The 20,949-nt window shown below is 41.1% G+C and overlaps 1 protein-coding gene across 1 annotated transcript in view; it reads left to right on the forward strand.

The window, feature by feature from the left end:
• Positions 1–15,057, forward strand: part of HCN1 (hyperpolarization activated cyclic nucleotide gated potassium channel 1) — a 243,205-nt gene extending 228,148 nt beyond the window's left edge. The window contains exons 7-8 of the mRNA XM_063128088.1: positions 8,772–8,936; positions 13,866–15,057. Of these exons, the coding sequence (XP_062984158.1) occupies positions 8,772–8,936; positions 13,866–14,707 (1,007 nt within the window). The 3' untranslated portion in view covers positions 14,708–15,057. The remainder of the gene's footprint in view (positions 1–8,771; positions 8,937–13,865) is intronic.
• Positions 15,058–20,949: the final 5,892 nt, after the last annotated feature.

Raw genomic sequence — 20,949 nt, forward strand, 5'->3', positions numbered from 1 at the left:
AGTATCAGCACATGGATCCCAAAATGTATTTCCCCATCTAATTGTGGCAAGTAGCGTTTCTCTCAAGCATGTGATCACATTGTTGCCACCCTTTCCGAGACTTGGGTTTAGTAATAATACTTATATATCATCATTCCAAATAGCTCAAAGTATTTTACTTATGCATTATCTCAGTAATTCATACAACAACCCAGTAAGATAGTCCAGTATTATTTTCCCCATATTATGAGAGGGTTGGCTGAGGCTGAGAGCAGTTTGGCTTTGGTTACACTGAGATTTGAACAAAGAACTTCCCAACTCATAGCTGATGCTGAAATCCATATAATACTTGAATTCCATAAAACTTTTTAAAGGTACCACCATTTCTGCCTGGTTACACAAACTGAACTTGAACAAATAATCTCTAGCCTTAGCAACCAGAGACAGAAATAATTCCATTGAGGAATTGTAATCGTTGCACTTATATAATCTTTACATTATATACAGATTACAAGGGTACATCCACTCACTTATTCAAATTTCCCCTTTCCCTATTTCCCCCTGAAATCCCAGTTGCCCTCCCCCATTTCCTCTGCAGGATTCCCCAACAAGCGTTGCTTTGAATGACCCGGATGGAGTGTATCATCTAGTCCATTTACCTGATCTAGGATGATTTCAACATTTAGTATAAGTTATCTATTGTTTTAGGGGCAGGAAAATACAAAAGTGATTTGGCCTTACGTCTGTTCTGTAACTCCTTTCTGTCTTCACTCCCCACCTTGGTAAAGGGTTGTAGCTCAGCAATAGAGCACAGGCTTTTCAGGTCAAAGGACCGTGGTTCAATGCCTGCCACCTCCAATTAAAACAGCACTCTTGTAGGAGGCCTGGGGACAAGACCCCTTCCAGTTAGAGTGGACAGCGCTAAGCTAGATGGGCCAATGTATTCAAAATCAGGTTAGCATTGGCTGCCATCTCTGTCCTAAAGCCCTCCCCTCTCAAGCTTTTATTTTTCCTCCAAATTTTTCCTTTCATCCTAAAAAAATAATTGTGAAGAAAAAAAAAGATTCAAGACACACAGAACATTCACTGCACAGTTCAGCTGACCAGTGGCACTACTCACAGTCGTCTAAGGGCTTTTTTTTTTTAGCTTGACTCCATTAGGAAAAGTGTTGCACACCATGTTTTGTCTAAAGCAAACATTGAGTGGTTTTGTCCAGGAGATTTTCAGGGTTGCCAAGTGAGTGTTGGTGAGTGAAATTTATCAGAAGGGTAGGATGTATTCCCTAGTTGGTGTTGGTGAAAGGGATAAGGCAATTCCAGCTGCCTTTTTTCTTGACTGGGTTTTAGCCATGGTGGACTTTTTTTGCAATCCTTTTCTTTAGTGTTTAAATCCCATAGAAATCAACTCCTATCTGAATTTTGAGTCTTTTACCCTATCACCCAGCCTGTAAATTTTCAAGTTCCTGAACTTAAGAGAACTTCCGTTCATGAATTGTTGATGAACATATAGGGCCTCTTACTGAAAGCCTCAATCTATGCTGATTTTGCTTTGGAAAACTATGATGCCACCTGTTTTAAGAGGAGAACAAATCAAGAGATTCCCATTTAACTCAACCTCTGATTATCATCATGTGAAGTTTGGGCCTGCAGAAATAAACTGAGATTTTTCACATTGCCATGATGCTTTCAGTTTGTTTGTTTTTCCCCTCATTAGGATAGCGATTAGACTTCCTTTAAAAAAATGTTTACTGGTGCAATTGTTTAGAAAGACTGAGTAATTGAAAGAAATGTGCAGACGTGAATGATATTGGTGCATAATTTTCATTGGAACCGAGCCACATTTTTAAGGTTTTCAATGTTGGTGTAAAACTTTGCATGTTCAGTTATGGGGGCCAGTTAAACACTGAAATCAGACAAACATTGCTCTGCTTTTTTTTTATTACTCCTGGACACTTAAAGATGTTTCAAATCCAGTTGTGCAATGCTAGTGTGTGAGTGTGCTTTTATAAGACATCAGTGAACTGTATTTCTGTGATAGCTCACAGAACACAGCTCGGGGGGGGGGGGCTAAGTTCTTGAGCAAGGGAGCTGTGGAGTCCTTGGACAGTGAAGCTCTCTCTCCCACTCAACTAAGCTAAAAACCAAGCTAAAGTATAAACTCCCTTTATATACTCTCCGAATCTTTTTGTTTTCTCCTGCCCAAGTCTAATTTTACTCACCAGATTGGGGGTGAGGCAAGAGCCGGGCATCTACAGAGCTCATCCGAGATGTTTTGCTGCCTGTGGCAAGAGACAAGATGCATCTCCTCCCTAGTCCGTATACAGAAGCTGACTGAATTGGCACTTCAGTATTCATAGAATCATAGAATAGTAGAGTTGGCAGGGGTCTATAAGGCCTTCAAGTCCAACCACCTGCTCAGTGCAGGAATCCACCTTAAAGCATAACTATATTACTTCAACATTGGCTTAGGGATAGCATCTACTTGAGGCTAAAGGCTAGTTTAGGGGCTCCAGGAAGGTTTTAGCTCCAAATGGTTCATGAGGAAGAGCTTGAGGGCCATCATCATTGGCTTCCAGCATCTGCTCTCTGAGATGTTCACTTCACTCTGACTAATTAGAGAGTCGCCCCTGGGGATCTACCAGTTACATGGACTGAGCATGGGCTTACGGAGTATATGATAGGGCTCTGCCTCAACTTTAGGTCAGCCTACTTGGGAAGCTTTCCTCAGGGATTGCAGAGTTCCCTTGTTCAGAAACTTCCCTGAACATTGCCCTTATCACCTTTTTTTTTTTAAAAAAAAAAAACATACTCAGTGACTTTTGCATACATTCTTCAAGTGTTCAGGACCTGGATGAAAAATGGATGAAGTGTGAGAGAGAAACTGAAAGCGCACCAAAAATGGAAGTGCCAAAAATAGCAAAAGTGAAAATAAAATGGGGATGGCTGTATTGGCTGGTCTATTTAACCTAGTTAATCCTTTAGCTTGAGCAGGAAAGAAAAAAAGCTACAAGAATAGTATTAAAAATAGTTACATAATACAAACCTGCATGGCTATAGGAAACCCAAGAACCTAGTGCTTGGATGGATTTCACAGTTGTTGCCTTGTCTGTTATGTTCTGATCATTCTCATGGTTCATCCATTTTGGTACAAGATAACCCAGTCATTGTGTGTGAACACAGGATTTGTGTTTAATTCTGCAATAGCTAGAAAAGCCGATGATGTGCAAATGCAAGGCAAGTCTCACAAACCAACCCCATGTCAAGTACAAAGAACTGTTGCAAATTGCAGTTCTCAATGTGGCGTAGTAAACCTTTCTTACATAAAAGTCAGATCAGATGTGCATCCATATGGCACAACGGATTTAAAGACATCTGCCCTGAAAAGGCTTTCTCCCCCAAAGGAAATAAATAATTAGTGAATAGATGGTATTGCAGAATGCAGAGATGAAATAAGACAGCAGAAGTGTGTGTGTATGTGAGGGTGGAGAGAAGAAGAAGTATTGATATACCTCGCAAGCCACTTTTTGTATGGTTTTTGGATTTCTGCTTGCATGCCAAAAGCAAAACAAAAAGCCATGTAAAATTGTCCTAGCTATTTAATGATTAGTAGACAATGAAGAACTGAAATAAGGGCAGCTCAGGGGAGGTATATAATATGAAACAGAAATAACATGTATTGTTTATATAGCAGTTTTTAAACAATAAGTGCTTTAAATAAATTTAAATATCATAATAAAAATAATATTATAAACATTGTTATGATGTGAGGATGTGGTAGAAATTAACATCAGATGTTCCTTCAGATAAATCCTCTAAAATGTAACATTAATTTTACGCTTCATATTTTAATCTCCTGACGTCTCCAGAGTCCATGCTCATTGCATCTAATAAAGCAGCCCTCGGCAGTATCCACCTCATTGTGAAAGGACTGAAGATATAATTCCCTCTCCGTCCTTTCTTTCTGAAGAACAAGTTCCACCAATGAGTTCTATAGTAATAGATAGATACAAATTCATACCTAATTGGTTTTTTAAACCATGTGCTGTCTTTTACTTAACTGTCAAGCAAGATGGATGATACTCTGCCTCATTTAAATCTCTTCTACATGACTTCTGAATTTTCCACTACGATTTATAAATGAAGCATATCAGATTCTGCTTCTGGGTAGTTTATAGGATGATCCATTTAAATATCCAGTGTTTTAGGATGACCTGATAAACTGGCCAGTCATTTTACAGCATGGCTAATGCTGGCATAACACAGTCATGATTCTTTGCTTAGCCTGCAGCAGAATGAACTGCACCGCGATAGCTACAGCATCAGGGCTCGGCATTGTTTGGCCCATTTTCAGGCCTACACCCCATCTAGGGGGCCAGTGCCAACCCTTAGAACCCATTGGCCCTGATTTTCCTTCTCCTTGCTGTCATTTCTTGTTCATTTGTCCACTCTAAATGAATGAATGGTGACAAGCAAGGAGACCATACAGCTCACCCTTTCTCTTACCCACGATGTGGCTGTGTGACTGAGCCCATCAGGAGTGAGCAAGTGAATGGGCAGTGGTGACAGTAACAAGGAGGAAATTTGGGGTCCTCTCATGAAGGGGATCTACTGAAGGCAACATGGCCAAGACCCCCGCCCCCCAAAAAACTTGGAGTCAGCACAGTTGCCAAGAGACAACCCATGGGATCCCTGGGATCCCTTCTGCCACCCACTACTCACAGTGCCAGCCCCTGGTGACACACCCCAGATTAGCTAGTCACACAAGACACCTATCTGCATATGGCAACCACTAAATGACCTCCTGACACTATCCAACTGAGTACATGCAGGACTGAAGATAAAGGCCTAATCTACACCAAGCAGGATATTGCACTATGAAAGCATTATGAACGCGGTATATAAAGGGCAGGAGCCACACCAAGCAAGATATATTGGGATGAAAGTGGTATATGGTATTTGTCAATGGGCCCCAAGGGTTGTCAGTGCACTTCAATACCACTATAAAGCAGTAGCGTGGCTCTTGCCTCTTATATACTGCTTTCATAGTGAAATATTCTGCTTGGTGTAGATTAGGCTAATGAGACCGCAGGGCTTCCCCTGCCTCCGTGGAACTCTATTTAAGGAGGCATGTGAGGAGAACTTGAAGGCTTCCCAAGAGAAGACAAATTTCTCCACACAGACAAATTTCCCACAGACTCCATGTGAGTCATTGGTATTACTGCCTGTGTGAAGGAACCAGAGTTCTGCAGTAGAAAGTTTTGTCAGCCAAGTGCGGAAGTTACAGCAGCAAGTTTCACTGCAGCCAGCACAGATGGGGCAGATAGTCAGTGTCTTTTAATTTCCATGCAAGTGACAGAACACCACCTCTTTTGAAGCTATACATGCTGGTGCCTGGGGCAAAAGCAAGCCTGGAGCGAGCATAGGATTCACACTAAGACCGTTACTTCCCCCTATGCCCCTGTTTTCTGAGCCATTTTTCATCTTTCCTCATGCAGTTCCTCCAGCATAAAGAGTATTGCTACATCAGTCTATATCTGAGGTCTCCAATGTGCCCACAGACACATCTGTGGGCACATTGCACCTCATGATGTTTGATGATGATGATGATCATAGAATCATAAAATAGTAGAGTTGGAAGGGGCCTACAAGGCCATCGAGTCCGACCCCCTGCTCAATGCAGGAATCCACCTTAAAGCATCCCTGACAGATGGTTGTCCAACTGCCTCTTGAATGACTCTAGTGTGGGAGAGCCCACAACCTCCCTAGGTAACTAATTCCATTGTCGTACTACTCTAACAGTCAGGAAGTTTTTCCTGATGTCCAGACGGAATCTGGCTTCCTGTCATTTGAGCCCGTTATTTCATGTCCTGCACTCTGGGAGGATCAAGAAGAGATCCTGGCCCTCCTCTGTGTGACAACCTTTTAAGTATTTGAAGAGTGCTATCATGTCTCCCCTCAATCTACTCTTCTCCAGGCTAAATATGCCCAGTTCTTTCAGTCGCTCTTCATACGGCTTTGTTTCCAGACCCCTGATCATCCTGGTTGCCCTCCTCTGAACACGCTCCAGCTTGTCTGCGTCCTTGAATTGTGGAGCCCAGAACTGGACGCAGTACTCTAGATGAGGCCTAACCAGGGCCGAATAGAGAGGAACCAGTAGCTCACGTAATTTGGAAGCTATACTTCTATTAATGCAGCCCAAAATAACATTTGCCTTTCTTGCAGCCATATCGCACTGTTGGCTCATATTCAGCTTGCGATCTACAACAATGATGATGATGATAATGATGATGATAGGCTGTCATGTTGCAAAAGGAAATGCTGGCCCCTGTGAAACCGGTCTTTTGTGATGGGCCATGTCCACCATGGCAGCCATTTTGTTAATTTATTTTTATTTATTACATTTTTATACCACCCAATAGCCGAAGCTCTCTGGGCGGTTCACAAAAATTAAAACCATAATAAAACAACCAACAGTCAATGGGCAAGTTTCTCCATGGCAGCCATTATATGGCAACATCCGTGACACTCTTTCAAATTCCAAATATGCCCACTGAGGCTAATAGATTAGGGTCAAGCACACAGAGCTTGAGGATACACTTGCTCTGCTGGCCACATATTTCTTTTGGCTAGTTAATTGCTTCCACTACATCAAGAGTAAATTATTTGCCATTTAACTCTTTTCAGTGACACAATTTTTAAAGAGGTTTCTTAGGCAACTAAAGGGATGTCTTTGTGAATTTTCAGTCATTTTCTTTCTCTCTTGCAAAAGCACAAAGGGTGACCATAAATATAACCCTGAATGCTATTGGTCCCCTGGGAGCAGGCTGCCTTGCACAGGGCTCATGAGTCGATAGTAGTAGCTTACAGCATTGTTTCAGTTACAGGGATTCCCAAAGTGATCGTTGATGCTAACCTAAATTAATTCAGTATGAGCCTCATATTAATGATTTGCACAATGGCTTTCCGTTTTTCATTTATTGCTGATGCTTCGTGCAGACCCGCTGGCATATTAATTTCTACTAAACAGAGTTTGCTTCTATCCAAGCCTCTATTGAAGTGGCATTGAAACATCGAAACGTAATAAATAAATAAATGTAGCATTCAAACATGGCAGTGATCCAAATCAGTGCCAGCTTCAGGGTTTTGAGGGCCCTTGACAAGATATCTTCAACGGTCTTACTTCTCACTGCCGTTATCACCAGCTGCAATGGCTCTTCACCTTCTTTCTCATCATTGCTAACACTCTTTCACTTCATAAGCAGGAGCCAGTGAGGAAACAAATAGTGGCATCTCCTCCTCCTCCTCCTCCTCCTTCTCCTTCTCCTTCTCCTTCTCCTTCTCCTCCTCCTCCTCCTCCTCCTCCTCCTCTCCACCACCACCCTTGTCTGGGCCAGTGTGAGAGGCAGGTGAACAAGCAATGGTGCAATGGGGAAGAGAACGTGCAGCTCCAGGGACTCTTGCCAGTGGGCACCTCCCGGGGTGTAGGCTCTTAGCTTATGCCCAGCCATGCCTACTCTTGATGCTAGCCCTGATCCCAATCTGGAGAATGTCCTTCAAATGTGGATGCCATTTCGAGTGAACTAGCAGTTAGGAATATCTCTGTATTACTTATTGAATCCCCATTTTTCATTTGCAATAAGTCTGCTAATTACATAATGGAAATCCAGGCTTCGCATAACAGAAATCCAAGCTTCCCACAAATTGGTATCCTTTGGACATAGTAATGGTGGTGGGTATCCATCTTCTAAACACAATGGGTTGGATTCTAATTTTCCTTCCACAAGCAGAACAAAATTCACGTTCACGGAGCAGAGCTTTCCTGCCACTCCATTCCCTTTGAGGTCCCCATGAAAATCTGGTCCTGGGGGTGGGTGGAGAACTTTTGGGGTGGTGTTAAATATAGTATATGGGACTGCAGATGGAAGGGGGAGCTGGCAGAAATCATCTTGCCCTCTTATGTGAATAATGGTCCCAGGCCAGTGAAAGCACAGGAAACTGCATGAAACAGCAAAATGCTTGAGACCAGCATCTAATTGGGAAATTATCAAGTACATTTCCCTGTTCTCCCACTCCAGAACAATGGACCTGTGTCTCATCTCTCATGCACTGCTCACTTGTATGGAACAGAGGAAGGGGATGCAATTGGAAACCCTCTGGATGGGAGGGAACATCATTGATTCTCTTATGACAGTAGGGTGGGGAATGATAAAATGAATGTTCACCAAAATCAGTAAAAAATATATAGCTTGTATCAGATCTGCAGGGACTTCATGTGAAACCTGGACCTTAGAAAAAAGCTTGGAAACTCCTTGTGTTTAATAACTTAACTTTTGTGAACCGCCCAGAGAGCTGTGAACCACCCAGAGAGCTCCGGCTATTGGGCAGTATAGAAATGTAATAAATAAATAAATAAATAAATAAAGTATTTTATTTTAGCACAGGTGTGTGCATTGTGGTTTCTATCTTTGCTATCATACTGCCTTCCAGATGTGTTGGACAGCTCCCATAATTCCTTGCCATTGGTCATGCTGGCTAGGGATAATGGAAGCCATAGTCCATCGCAGCTGGACATCACTAGGTTGGCAAAGGCAGTTCTTGGATGAAAAGAGAAAACATCTACATATCAAAATGAAGAAGCAAGTCATTCCCTTGGCTAGAGAGGAGCACAAATCACAGAAAATATTTTAGCTGGGTTTCAACAGTTACCTTTTTATTATCTCAGTTTTCAGCGGCCATCACTAACTATCTGTTCTGTTTTCCTTTTCTGTGTTTTGTTCTTTCCTTCACCCCAGAGATCTGCCTTCTGACCAAAGGCCGCCGCACTGCCAGTGTGAGAGCTGACACGTATTGCCGGCTGTATTCCCTCTCTGTGGACAACTTCAATGAGGTTCTGGAGGAGTACCCCATGATGAGAAGAGCATTTGAAACAGTAGCCATCGACAGGCTGGATAGGATAGGTATGTATTCATTTTCATATTCTTAAGCAGATACAAATCTGTTCCTCTTTAGCATCTAGAAAACATTGTTTTCTGCCATTTTGGTCTCTTTTAATGGTGGGATATAAATAACTATAACCAATAAATGTAATAATGCGATTTGAAGCAAGCTTGGCAGCAAATGTGTATATGTAGAGAGAAGAAGAAGAATCTTGCCTACAAAGTTCTGCTCACAAAAATTGGTGAAGCACATTTTGGCTGCCACACCATGGAATTGCCAGACGTTCTGACACTCATAGGGTGGCAAGAATGATTAGTTTGCTTAGCATTGCCCTTTTTTTGCATACTTTAGTCAGCATGCATGGGAGCTGTCATTTCACTCGTCTGTTACACTGTGTAAAAGGGAGAGGCTCTGCTTACCTGGAACGTATGCTCCCCCCTTGTTCAATGGTATATACAGTACATGACTCTCCCCATCTCTTTGCACAATGCATTACAGATATGAGAAAGAGGAAAGACAGCTCACTTGCTTTCAGTGCTTCTTGTAACATGTAGAACAGCCTACCTGCACCTTTTTCAGCATTTGCTGAATTTCTAAACATTTTGCAAGAGGCAGTGGGTGTTCATAAATACACTATGGCTGTAATCCCACCCACGCTTACCTGGGATTAAGACCCACTGAACTCCATGGGGCTGATTTCCCAGTAGATATGCATAGTATAGCACTGTAGGAGGGATAAAAGTGGTGATACAAACCCTCATGCAGGCTGACATTCCTCCTTAAGCACTCAGGGTTGTATCTGAGTAAGGGCATGTCTACACCTGCAGGCCTTCTGGGAGTGGGGCGGGACAATCACAGGCTTTTCCACTTCTGAGATTGTTTCCCAGGGTCTAACGGAAATGAGTCGTCCGGCGCAGTGTTCTTTTTTAAAAAAAAATAACGGACGTTTACGCAATGGCAGGGGCACCAAAAGTAGTGTGTGTGTGTGTGTGTGTAAAAAACCTTCCGAAAACTGCTAAGAACCATCCCAGGGATGGAGAAAATGCTGTCCCCCCAACCCCTGATGGGCACAGAGTCCCCACCCTGCACCGTGCCCATTTGAGGCGCCCCACTACTCACGGGGAAGAAGGGATGGCCCAGGAGCAGGTGCCACACTGCCGGTGGTCCTTGGTAGTGTCCCGGGATCATGGAAAAAATGGGAAATCTGTGGTCCCAGTTATCCCAGGCAAAGTCTCTGGTTGTCCCTGCTTGAATCCGGGATGCCCTGTGCATCATTTGGATGCACAGGGACATCCTAGAAACTAAGAGGAGCAAAAACACTTCTATCATTCAGAAGATGAGTTAAAACCTATCTGCTGACCAAGGCATTTAATGGTTTGTTTGCTTCCTTGCTTACTTTCTTTTTTAAGTACAATTTTATTATATTACTATTGCTTGTCTTAAAGTTTAGTTCTATACTTTAAACTGCCTTTCACTACTGCTCTATTTGTAAATTTTAGAAGATTGTAGTTATTATTCGGATGACTTTTATTACTGTTGTTTTCTATTCCGTTGCATGTTGCTTTGAATAATTTAATAGAAAAGTGGCTTATAAATGTTTTAAATAAACTACAGGCACTGCAGGTAGACAGCTCAGTTCAAACGTTAAATTTATATATATATTTAAAACCCTAAAAACCAGCATTCCATTAGATGGCATTGTTGATTTATGAATAAGAGATGTGTTGCTCTAAAGGAGAAAGTGAAACTGAAGTTTAAGTAATCCAAAAAGTTTAAGAAAGCTCTCTCATGCTCCATGAGAATGTAAGATTGGACCTGATGAATATTATTGTTTATTAATCACTTACAAAGGCTATCAGGATTATTCTCAAGAATGCCCAGTCCTACACAGACTGTGTGTTTTGGAGTTAGGGTTGGAATAAAACTCTGAGAATGCTTGTCCAGCCAAAATGATGTGTAATAGACCATCATTGACCATATCTTGGGTCTAGTAAATATGTTATAGCTCCTGTATCAAAACAGCTTTAAATTGACCCACTGTGGGACAGATCACCTGCACAGATTCATCATCATCGTCATTATTATTATTATTATTATTATTATTATTATTTTATTGTTATTATTATTTTAAAATACATTTAATCAATGCATGTTATCAAACCATACTTACCAAAAACACACATATAAATATCTACAGCAATGGAAAAGTATTTCTTAATGTTATTTGTTGTCTTACATTCCAGGACCAAGGCAGGATCTACACTACTGCTTATAACGGTTTATAAGGGTTATGACAACTGTTCAGGCCCAAGACACATTACATATACCGATTTCATACCACTTTAAAGGTGTTATATCCTGCTTGGTGTAGATCAGGCCCAAGTAACCTCAAAGGGATTTTCATTATGTATCCCCTGTTTTGGCATAAAGCATAGATTAATTTACTTAGGTCAGCTGTGTCCCATAGTTTCACATGCCATTCTCTTAATCTAGGCCTTTGATGACTCCTCCAGTATTTAGCATATATGAATCTGGCTGTTGCAGTCATATAAAACAACTTCCCTTCTATTTCTTCTTAGAATTATCTCTTTTAATATTGTTAATAAAAAATTTTTAGGGCCCAAACTCAGTGGATAGTATCCAATGTTAGTCCTACATAGAGTAGACCCACCGAAAGGAATGAGTGTTAAGTTAGAATTAAGTCCCATTCATTTCAATGGGTATGTTCTACATAAGGCTAACATTGGATACTACCCAGTTTTTCTTCTAAACTAATAGTAATAGCTTTCGATATATGGTTCCAGAAGCCTCTAGCATAAATAAATTCAGGACAACCAACAATTTTCTAATTGGGATAAAACCAGTGGCATGGACACAACTGCCCAATCCCCATGCTGGCCTGATGCAGCCTCTAGGGAAGACAGTTCCCCATTTCACTACCCCCTAGTAATCTAGGTGATTGCTAAATTCACAGGCATGTACCCTCCCAAACCTGTAAATTCATTGGCAATCCAATTCCATCAGCAATCAATTCTATTTATTTAATGTCAGGATATTCCAAGGGTTTGGGATTGCCACAAACTCATAAGAATATATTAAATCATGATCTATTGTACCTATAAGGAAAACATTTGTTACAAGAAACGTTCACATTACTACTGAAGTCAGTAGAATTGCTTTGGGGCAGTGATTATATATTAGTCCTCTGTAAGACTTCTACAAGGTATTAAGTTTATATGCAGTGACCCTTGTTACACAACTAGGTACTGCATAATATACACTGGGTTCATATTAGTTCACAGACATTTGAAAAGATTACTTCTCCCAATCTGGTGGTCACTGCTTACCAACGTTTGATAATTAGTTCCAGCAAATGTGTTAAACAAGCACATGTATTTATAACTTACATAACACGTTTAGCAATTGGGAAATTAGGACAGCTTGACAAGGACAGAGATGGATGCATTAGCACTTAAAATCTAGTTGTTCCACTTCTCTTCCTTTCTACTGTTTGGTAAATTGTCATTATTAGATTGTAAAGTATATTTGCACATTGCAAGACCATACAATAAGAAAATCAAAATGTCTAAATCATAGTTATTGGCCTTTACATCAGTAACTAGCAAAATGCCCTTTGTTGTGATAGACATGGTGTTTGTGGATTGTTCTTTCTTTCTTTCTTTCTTTCTTTCTTTCTTTATTTATTTATTTATTGCATTTCTATACCACCTGATAGGCAAAGTTCTCTGGGCAGTTTACAGTAATTAAAATTACAGTTCATCAGGTGCAAAACAAAACATCCTAGTGCATGCAAGGATATGTTCTGTGCAAACAGACATGCTGCACACACATAGGCCCTGTTCAGAAGATGCCTTAAACCATGGCTTTCGCCATGTTGGTTAAGCCAGAAAGCCAGGCTGTTTTCAGAAGACACCTTAAACCACGGCTTTAACCACAGTGGCTAAGCCAGAAAGTTGGGCTGTGTTCAGAAGACACCTTAAACAATGGCTTTAACCATGGTGACTAAGGCAAAAACCCTTATTGACCATGGTTAAAACCATGGTTTAAGGTGTCTTCTCACTTAACCACCATGGTTAAAGTGATGGTTTAAGGTGTCTTCTGAACAGGGCCACTGAGAAGGCAAGACCACTCAGAAGGAAGTGATGGAAGCAGGTTTTGCTTATTTATTTCTTTATTGCATTTTTATACCGCCCAATAGCCAAAGCTCTCTGGGCAGTTTACAAAAACGCTTGCATAACAACCATAGTGCCTCCATGTGCATAGTGCTCTCCCCACAGCAGCGTCCCGTGTTCTTTAAAGGGATGGCGGGGGGGAGTAAATAAATTCTATCAATGGCTGTTAAACATGATGAATAAACAGAACCTCTGTGTTAGAAGGCAAACCAGATGCTGGGGAGCAAAAACAGGAGCGGGGGTATTGAGTCCGTGATGTGCGTCTGGGTTTCCCAGTCACTGTGGGAAGCAGGGTCTGGGACTAGATGACCAATTAGTTTTATCCAGCAGGGCTCTTCTTTGTATGTTCTTACAGGCATTTCCCCATGGAAGTGAATGGCAATCAATGGCTTTATATGGGAGAAAATAAAAGGATGTGTTGAAGGACACCACTGCAGCGGGGGCTAAACCTGCTCCGTAACACTGATGATCTTAGTGGCTCTAGCCACTGAGAATCATGTCGACTCCCCCTTTGGATTCTTCACCTAATCCTACACTTGGTTTATATTTCTTGCTCAAACTACAGTATGACATAACCTAGGGGATATAAATTGAATGTAACTGATGCTTGTCTTTGATTATTTTAGCCATTGCTTTAAAACCTTGAGGTATGCACGCGCGTGTGTATGTGAGATATATATATATGTATATATATACCACCATGTCAAAGGGTTGCTAACCTGCATGCTATGTTGTGTCCATTTCACCTCCCCAAAGGAAAGAAGAATTCGCTTCTGCTCCAGAAATTCCAGAAAGATCTCAATACTGGAGTTTTCAATAACCAGGAGAGCGAAATTTTGAAACAGATAGTGAAACACGACCGAGAGATGGTGCAGACTGTGGCGGTGGCAAATTTGCAGCAAATGCCAGCGCTGAATTCTAGCCCTCCCACCACAGTCTCAACGACGCAGTTCAGGACGCAGTCCCCGCCCGTGTACTCTGTGACCAGCCTCTCCCACGGGAGCCTGAATTCTCCGACGCCGAGCACACAGACCCCTCAGCAAGCCGCCGTTTTCTCGCCCTGCGCCTACCCTTCTGCTGTCTGTAGCCCTCCGGTTCAAAGCCCTCTCGCCGGCCGAACTTTTCAGTATGCAACGCCTACAGCCTCCCAGTTGTCACTGCTGCAACAGCAGCAGCAGCAACAGCAGCCCCAACAGCCACAGCAGATGCCTAGCGCAGCATCACAGAAGAGTGATGTCCACAAGAGCACACAAGCTCTTCACAATACTAGTCTGACGAGAGAGGTGAGGCCTCTCTCTGCCTCTCAGCCTTCCTTGCCCCATGAGGTTTCCACTATGATTTCAAGACCTCATCCGACAGTGGGAGAGTCTTTAGCCTCCATTCCACAGCCGGTGTCCGGTTTCCAAAGCACAGGCATCCAGGCTGGCAGCAAAACCACGGTCCCCCAAAGGGTCGCCCTCTTCCGACAGATGTCTTCGGGAGCAATTCCACCGACCCGAGGGGCCGCGCCGACAGCAGCAACGTTGCAAAGGGATTCTTCCACAGTCTTAAACACTGAACTAGAGGGAGATAAACCACGGTTTGCTTCAAACTTATGATTCATGCAGACTATAAATAAAACAAAGGCATGGACATAAACTGAGATAACTCCCAGGAACACTGTTTTAACCTACTTTTGGATAGATCCCAGCTGACTACTATGGAAAAGGAAAACTTTAGACAAACTTAACCCTTGATATCGAATGTACAATATACAGAGAGACATATAGACAGAAGAAAAAAGAAAAATCGAAATGGCCTCTCATGTCTTCCTTTCCTATAATTGGTTAATGAGTCTAAAAAGTGTGGGTTGTAATATTGTTTATCTTTAGCCTGGTTAAAAATGTGGAGAAATTCCTGATCTGATTCTGTGGTTAAAAAAAGAAAGAAAGAAAAGAAAGAAAAGAAAAGTGAAAATAAAATTGACAGTATTATTGATTCCAGGAGCTAAGCTACAAAACGATAGTAATATAACAACAAAATTCACAGAACACACATTAGCTTGGAATTAGCACCTGTGGAATAATAATTTTTAACTTTTCTCAATCAAGGATAATTGAGGTGTTTTTTTTTCCCATTTTAGAGGTCCAGATTACTTTTTGGTGCTTTTATATTCAGGTTTAGATTGAAGGATAAATTGCATCCTTGCTATCTACAGAAGGTGGTCTAGCAGTACTCCTTGTTCTGAATGAAATCTAACCTCCGAATCCCTCTCCTCTTTCAGAAAGCTGAATGGACTTCTGTCTTCATACTGGGGCGGGGAATTAGTAGAGACTCATTAATCCTGCTGTAAATAACTTTTTAGACCCAAAAATAATAACAACAAAAAATAGCTCCTGTGTGGTGTACCATTGCAAAGTATTTGTTTAGAAATTTAGGTTCAGCTCTTCATGCCAAAATGTAACATTTTGAAATTTTACAAAATATAAAATGCAAAACACAACTGTAATGCAATAGCTTGAGACCTACAAATGCTACTTTTACATGCAGTGTTTTTATGCAAATTTGTATGCTTGATCCTGCTATCTGTACTTCACCACTACCATCACTGTTTTCTTCTTTGCCCTGGGTAGTGTCTGAAAATATTCCACGCATGCTTGGAATTTCTTTCTTTCTTTTGCAGGAAATAAACCAAAAGATGAACAAATAAACAAAACACCCTGCACCCCCAAAGACAACTAATAGATTCAGTCAGCAATTTTAGGGGATGGGGGGCAGGAACCAAATGTACCTTCTTACATTTGGAAAATGATAAATGTGGATTGATGATTTCTGCATTTCATTTCCTATAATGCTGACTTTGAATCTGTAGTTAAAGACTAGAAGTGGTTTTATTCTGATTTATTGAATGGATTATTTTGCTGATCACTGCTTCAGTTAGGCTTTCAGGCGTATTCTCTGTCCTCACGGTAGTATCGTAGTTGACTGTGGTGATATTTTTAAAAAAGAAATAAGTATACTATAGCATCCTGTTTGTTTGGGAATGCACGACTTGCTCAGTGTATACTATAATAATTTGGACAACATATTCTACTACGGCATGTAGTGTCAAACTTAGAAACGAGGTTAATTTTTCTTCTAATGTCTGCACAAAAGGAAGAGAGACCGTAATTGAAGGCAGGGTTAAAGTATATGGTTTTGTAAATCTTTTCTTTCATTTGCTTCCTTCATGTTATCGTATGGAGGGTTTTCCAAGTATCACGTGTGCTGGTTCAAGCCCCATTCATACATTTTCCTCCATGCTACCAATACTTGCCACTATAGTGGGTGTGGTTTTAGCATGGAACATGACCATACAGTTTCCTGCTCCCTGCCCCCCAAACATGCAGATGGAAGTTGCAGACATTACTGGGAGCAGCATGGGAGCAGCAATCTCAGAATGGTAACAACAATGTATCTGGGCAATGTTGAAACCAGGCTTTGTTTTGGTCACCCACAAGCCATGCCTGAACTGTGCTGAGCCTCTCTAATCTAGATGATGGCCAAGTGGGAACCACAAGGGTCAGTGTCTATAGCAGAATTTGATAGAGCAACTGTTGGATGTAAATCCCATGACAGTTTATTCCTCTTCCTTGGGATAGTCTTTCCCTACTTCTAATTTACAGTGCAAACCCAGACATGGAGGAATTTGTACAAAACCTGTGTTATCCTCCCCTCAAAGGAAGTCCCTTAGCAAATTGCCAGTGCCTGGGGAGGGTCACGGTTAAACTGTCCATGTCATAATTGAACCACATTCTGAACTATTATGGATACCACATTGTCCACTCCTACAATCAGCAATAGGTAACCTGTGGTAAGAGAATGTGCCCATTAATACTGACGTCACTGAGCAGTGGGAAGATCTAAGTGGCATCACTACATGATGCGGTATTCACAGATGCATTTGAAAGTTGAGCTTGTTCTAATTAGAGCCAGAACACAAGCCACCAGGAACATCTCCTGTGCAAGCTGGATCCAATTCAATGGGATCCATTTGGAGAAGCCCTCAATGGATTATGTTCAAAAGTTTGCAGTCTTTGTAAGTGTACAGAGCCTTTTGCTCTTCAGGAACCTCATTGTCCTCAGTGAGACAATTGTGGAATAGGTGACTTGAGAACTGCTGCCCAAACATTATACTGCCAGTTATGCCTTTTTCTCCAATTATATTTTGAATGCCTACATGAATTAACCACACTTAAAGTTTTTAGTGTATTCCACTTCCCAGCTGAAATCAAGTTAATGATGTCATTTATTCCGTGAATACGATGCTGATGGTTAAATGGGAGTGGTCATGAATCGCATGCAAGGAATGTAACGTTCGAAGTATTATGGGTAAGCTGCAAGACCATTTATTTTTTGGTACAATAGATCCCCGACTTTATTTTAATACTGATAAATTTTATCCAATTTATGATGAGCATATTCTGGTCCTTAAAACTGTTCAAGGTTTACATTTGATAGGAGTATAATGGAGTTGGTAGTGAACTATTTTTATACATATGTTTATTTTATTTTAAGTACTATGAAGAAACATTAACATACATGGTCTTTCAGTGAAACCATTAAAAAACCTTTTTAATGACTTTGTAATAGAGAGGGCAAAATCTAAGGTTTGTAAGCTAATTAAAAATGGTACAGGGTATAAAACTATATACATATATGTACGTATGAATGTGTATATATATATATATTTAGGTTACGAAACAAATGACTCTCATTTCTGTAACATAAAGGATATCCATTGCTATTTTGAGAATTGACCTATTTTTCTCTAAATATAAATAAGCCCGTAAATATGGAACCTTGCATCTGTATAGGATGAAATGTATTTAAGATGATATTGGATTATGTTGCTGCTGAAAAGACAATTCATGAAACTGATTCTTACAATGCCTGTGTGATCAGGGATGAGTTAGATTTTTTTCTTTTGTCTTTGCTCAAAGCCATAAATATATATATATATAAATATTAAAAATTATTAATAAATTGAACAAAAATATAAAACAATAAAAATACGACTATTTTATTTCATCTGTGATATTTCCACCCAAGTATGGCATGTTATTTCAATGTGAACCTATATGTTTTCTTAACTTGTTGAATAAGTAAAACACATATTGGAGTATATAGAATTAGGAATATGGGAAGGTGTTTTCTACTGCGTCAGACCATTGGTCCATCTAGCCTATTACTGTTGATAGTGACTGGAAGCAGCTCTCCAGGAGTTCAGACAGGTGGTTTTTTTAGTCCAACCTGGAGATGCCCTACCTGAAGACTTCCTGCACACAAAGCAGGTGCTCTGCCACTGAGCTATGGCCCTTCCCAACTGTAGACACAATTCTATGGCTACAGCAGACGTGACATTGAACCAGATGCTTGAGACAACCCCCAGCCTCCCACCCCACACACACATCAGAAGAACATGCTGCTTGATGGTCTAAATCGGGCAAATATAACTGGTTCATTTCTTGAGGGCAATATTGGAAATATGGCCTAGAGGAACCAAACGTTCCCTGAGTTATGCTTAAAGGTTTTCACTACATTGGTAAGTATGAAGTAACTTCAAAAAAACAATTCAAATAACCGATGGTTCATAAAGTGCCACAGATATGGCAGAGTGGGGCTGCCTCAGTTCTCACTAGAAATGTCAAATCTCTTCATTCCATACAACACACCCAGTCACAACTGGCATCCTGGCTGGCAGAGAAACCAGTTTCCCAGTAACAAAATATTGCTACTGGAATTTTATGAAAATGAACCTTTTCCCTGACAGAAGCACTCCTCCCTGGAAAGCCCACGAGCATCAACTGTGCATTTATTTGTTTGTGTATTATTGATCATCGGGGAAGTCCCCTAAAAACCTATCCTCAGAAGCCTGGAGACTTTGGTTCCAATACAGTTAAACATATGAAAAGGCCATATATAAATCCAGGCCATTGGTCCACCTCATTTCATTGGGTCTACTCTAAGTAGGAGTAACTTTGGATACAACCCACTGATTCCCCAGCCTTGCTTCCCACGATCCCTGATCTGAAGCATCAGCATACAAAGTATGTCCTCTACCCCTATGGTTCATGTCAGTGGAGGCTGGTGGCTCAGTTTTCAGTGGGGCTGTGGATCCATTCTGGGCTTTAGTCAGAACCAGCTAGAACTGTAAAGGCTATCGAAGGTGCTGTACCCTTTGATACTATCCCCAAAATAAGTTCAGCATGTTGGATAGCTCCTTTAGAGTTCTGGCTGGTTCTGACTAAAACCCAGAATGCATTTACAACCCCACCGAAAGTGGAGCCACCAGCCGCCACTGGTTCATGTACAACTAGGCCATGAATGGCGATGCACATCTTCCTCCATAACCAAAGATGCAAACAGCCAATACAGGAGGGCCCAGGTAAGCATTGTGTTGAGCATATGCACCCACTCCTATGGCTGTCCCATGCTGGACTGGAGTATTTGGCTGTAGCCTTACACATACATTTTTGCCACTTAAATCCTTAATGATGGTCAGGAAAATGTTCAATCACTTACCATAGTAAATCTGTGGCTGGAGAGAGACTGTTTGGATATGCCGTTCTAAGGAATTTGGTACACACAGGCTGGCAAAGTGAAAGCTACAAAATGCATCTCCAGTAATATAATTCTTACGTTTACTTTGCGGGGTTGGGGTGGGGTTGGATGACATACCTTTCTGGAGATCGCTGAGTAAAATAAACAGCAATGTTTTAGTATGAAGAACGTTAGAATGTTAGAAAGCACATCCACTGAGGCATAATGATGCAAAAGATCTATTACAATGATGCATATCGTAAATAAAAGCATCTGTCTTTCCTAATAACCATTTCCCATCATACTGGCTTGCTTTGTGGTAATCATGTGAAATGGAGCATGCCCCTGGAAGTGCCATTGCAGCGCAGCAGCCTAGTATTCAATTTGGGGCAATTTTCTTCTCCAGCTGCAGCCCCCTGCAACATAGCCCATCCTGTTTGGGAGAGTCTTCTGACCTTTTTGGAGGTGTTTTCTAAAAGGTGGAAGGAATGGGAAAGAACATGGTTACAAAATCACTGGATCCAACAAAGTGTATCATATGCAAAGCACTCAGACACAGATCACAGCGTAAGTAAGTAAGTAAGTAAATAGTAAATCCTCTCAAACAGTGCCATCTTCAAAGAAATGCAGTCATATCCCAACACTGAAGTTGTCCTCTGGAACAGTGGCAAATGGGCCTCAGTATTTCGTCACAAGATGCAGTCTGCAGCAGCGTTCCTCAGCTTGACACCTTCCAGATGTGCTGGACTACAATTCCCCTGATTCCCAACCAATTGATAGGCTGGCTCGGGTAATGAGATATTATTTACAAAAGAATGAAAAAATCGTATTCTTGTTGACGTTCCCAGATCTGTTCATGAATTTGTAAATTTCAGTCTTATGCCCTCTGCCTGTTTTAGTCTTATACAAATCCTTGTTCCCCTTCCTTGATATGACTACCTGCAATATTTATTAATGACCTACTGATCAGTAATACAGAAAGGGGATTTCCATAACTCAGATCATATACTGAAAGCGTGATGATGAAACTAAACTCTTGCAACAAGCAGCAAGCAATCATGCTGAATAAGAAGTTATATGGATGGCTTTTTTGGCAAGTATGATTCAGTGACTGGCAGTTGAAATGCAAAGCAGAAGAGGATTTTCTGGGGCAGCTGGAATTGTCATTTCATGCATCACTTCTTCCTGCTTTTTAAAAAAAAAAAAAAAAAAAAAAAACACCTGAAAGGCAAAATACAGTTACATGGGAGACTCTCCATTTGAAGCCAACAATGTGCCT

This window comes from Elgaria multicarinata, chromosome 6 (genome assembly GCF_023053635.1).
Source record: "Elgaria multicarinata webbii isolate HBS135686 ecotype San Diego chromosome 6, rElgMul1.1.pri, whole genome shotgun sequence".
Classification (NCBI taxonomy): Eukaryota; Metazoa; Chordata; class Lepidosauria; order Squamata; family Anguidae; genus Elgaria; species Elgaria multicarinata.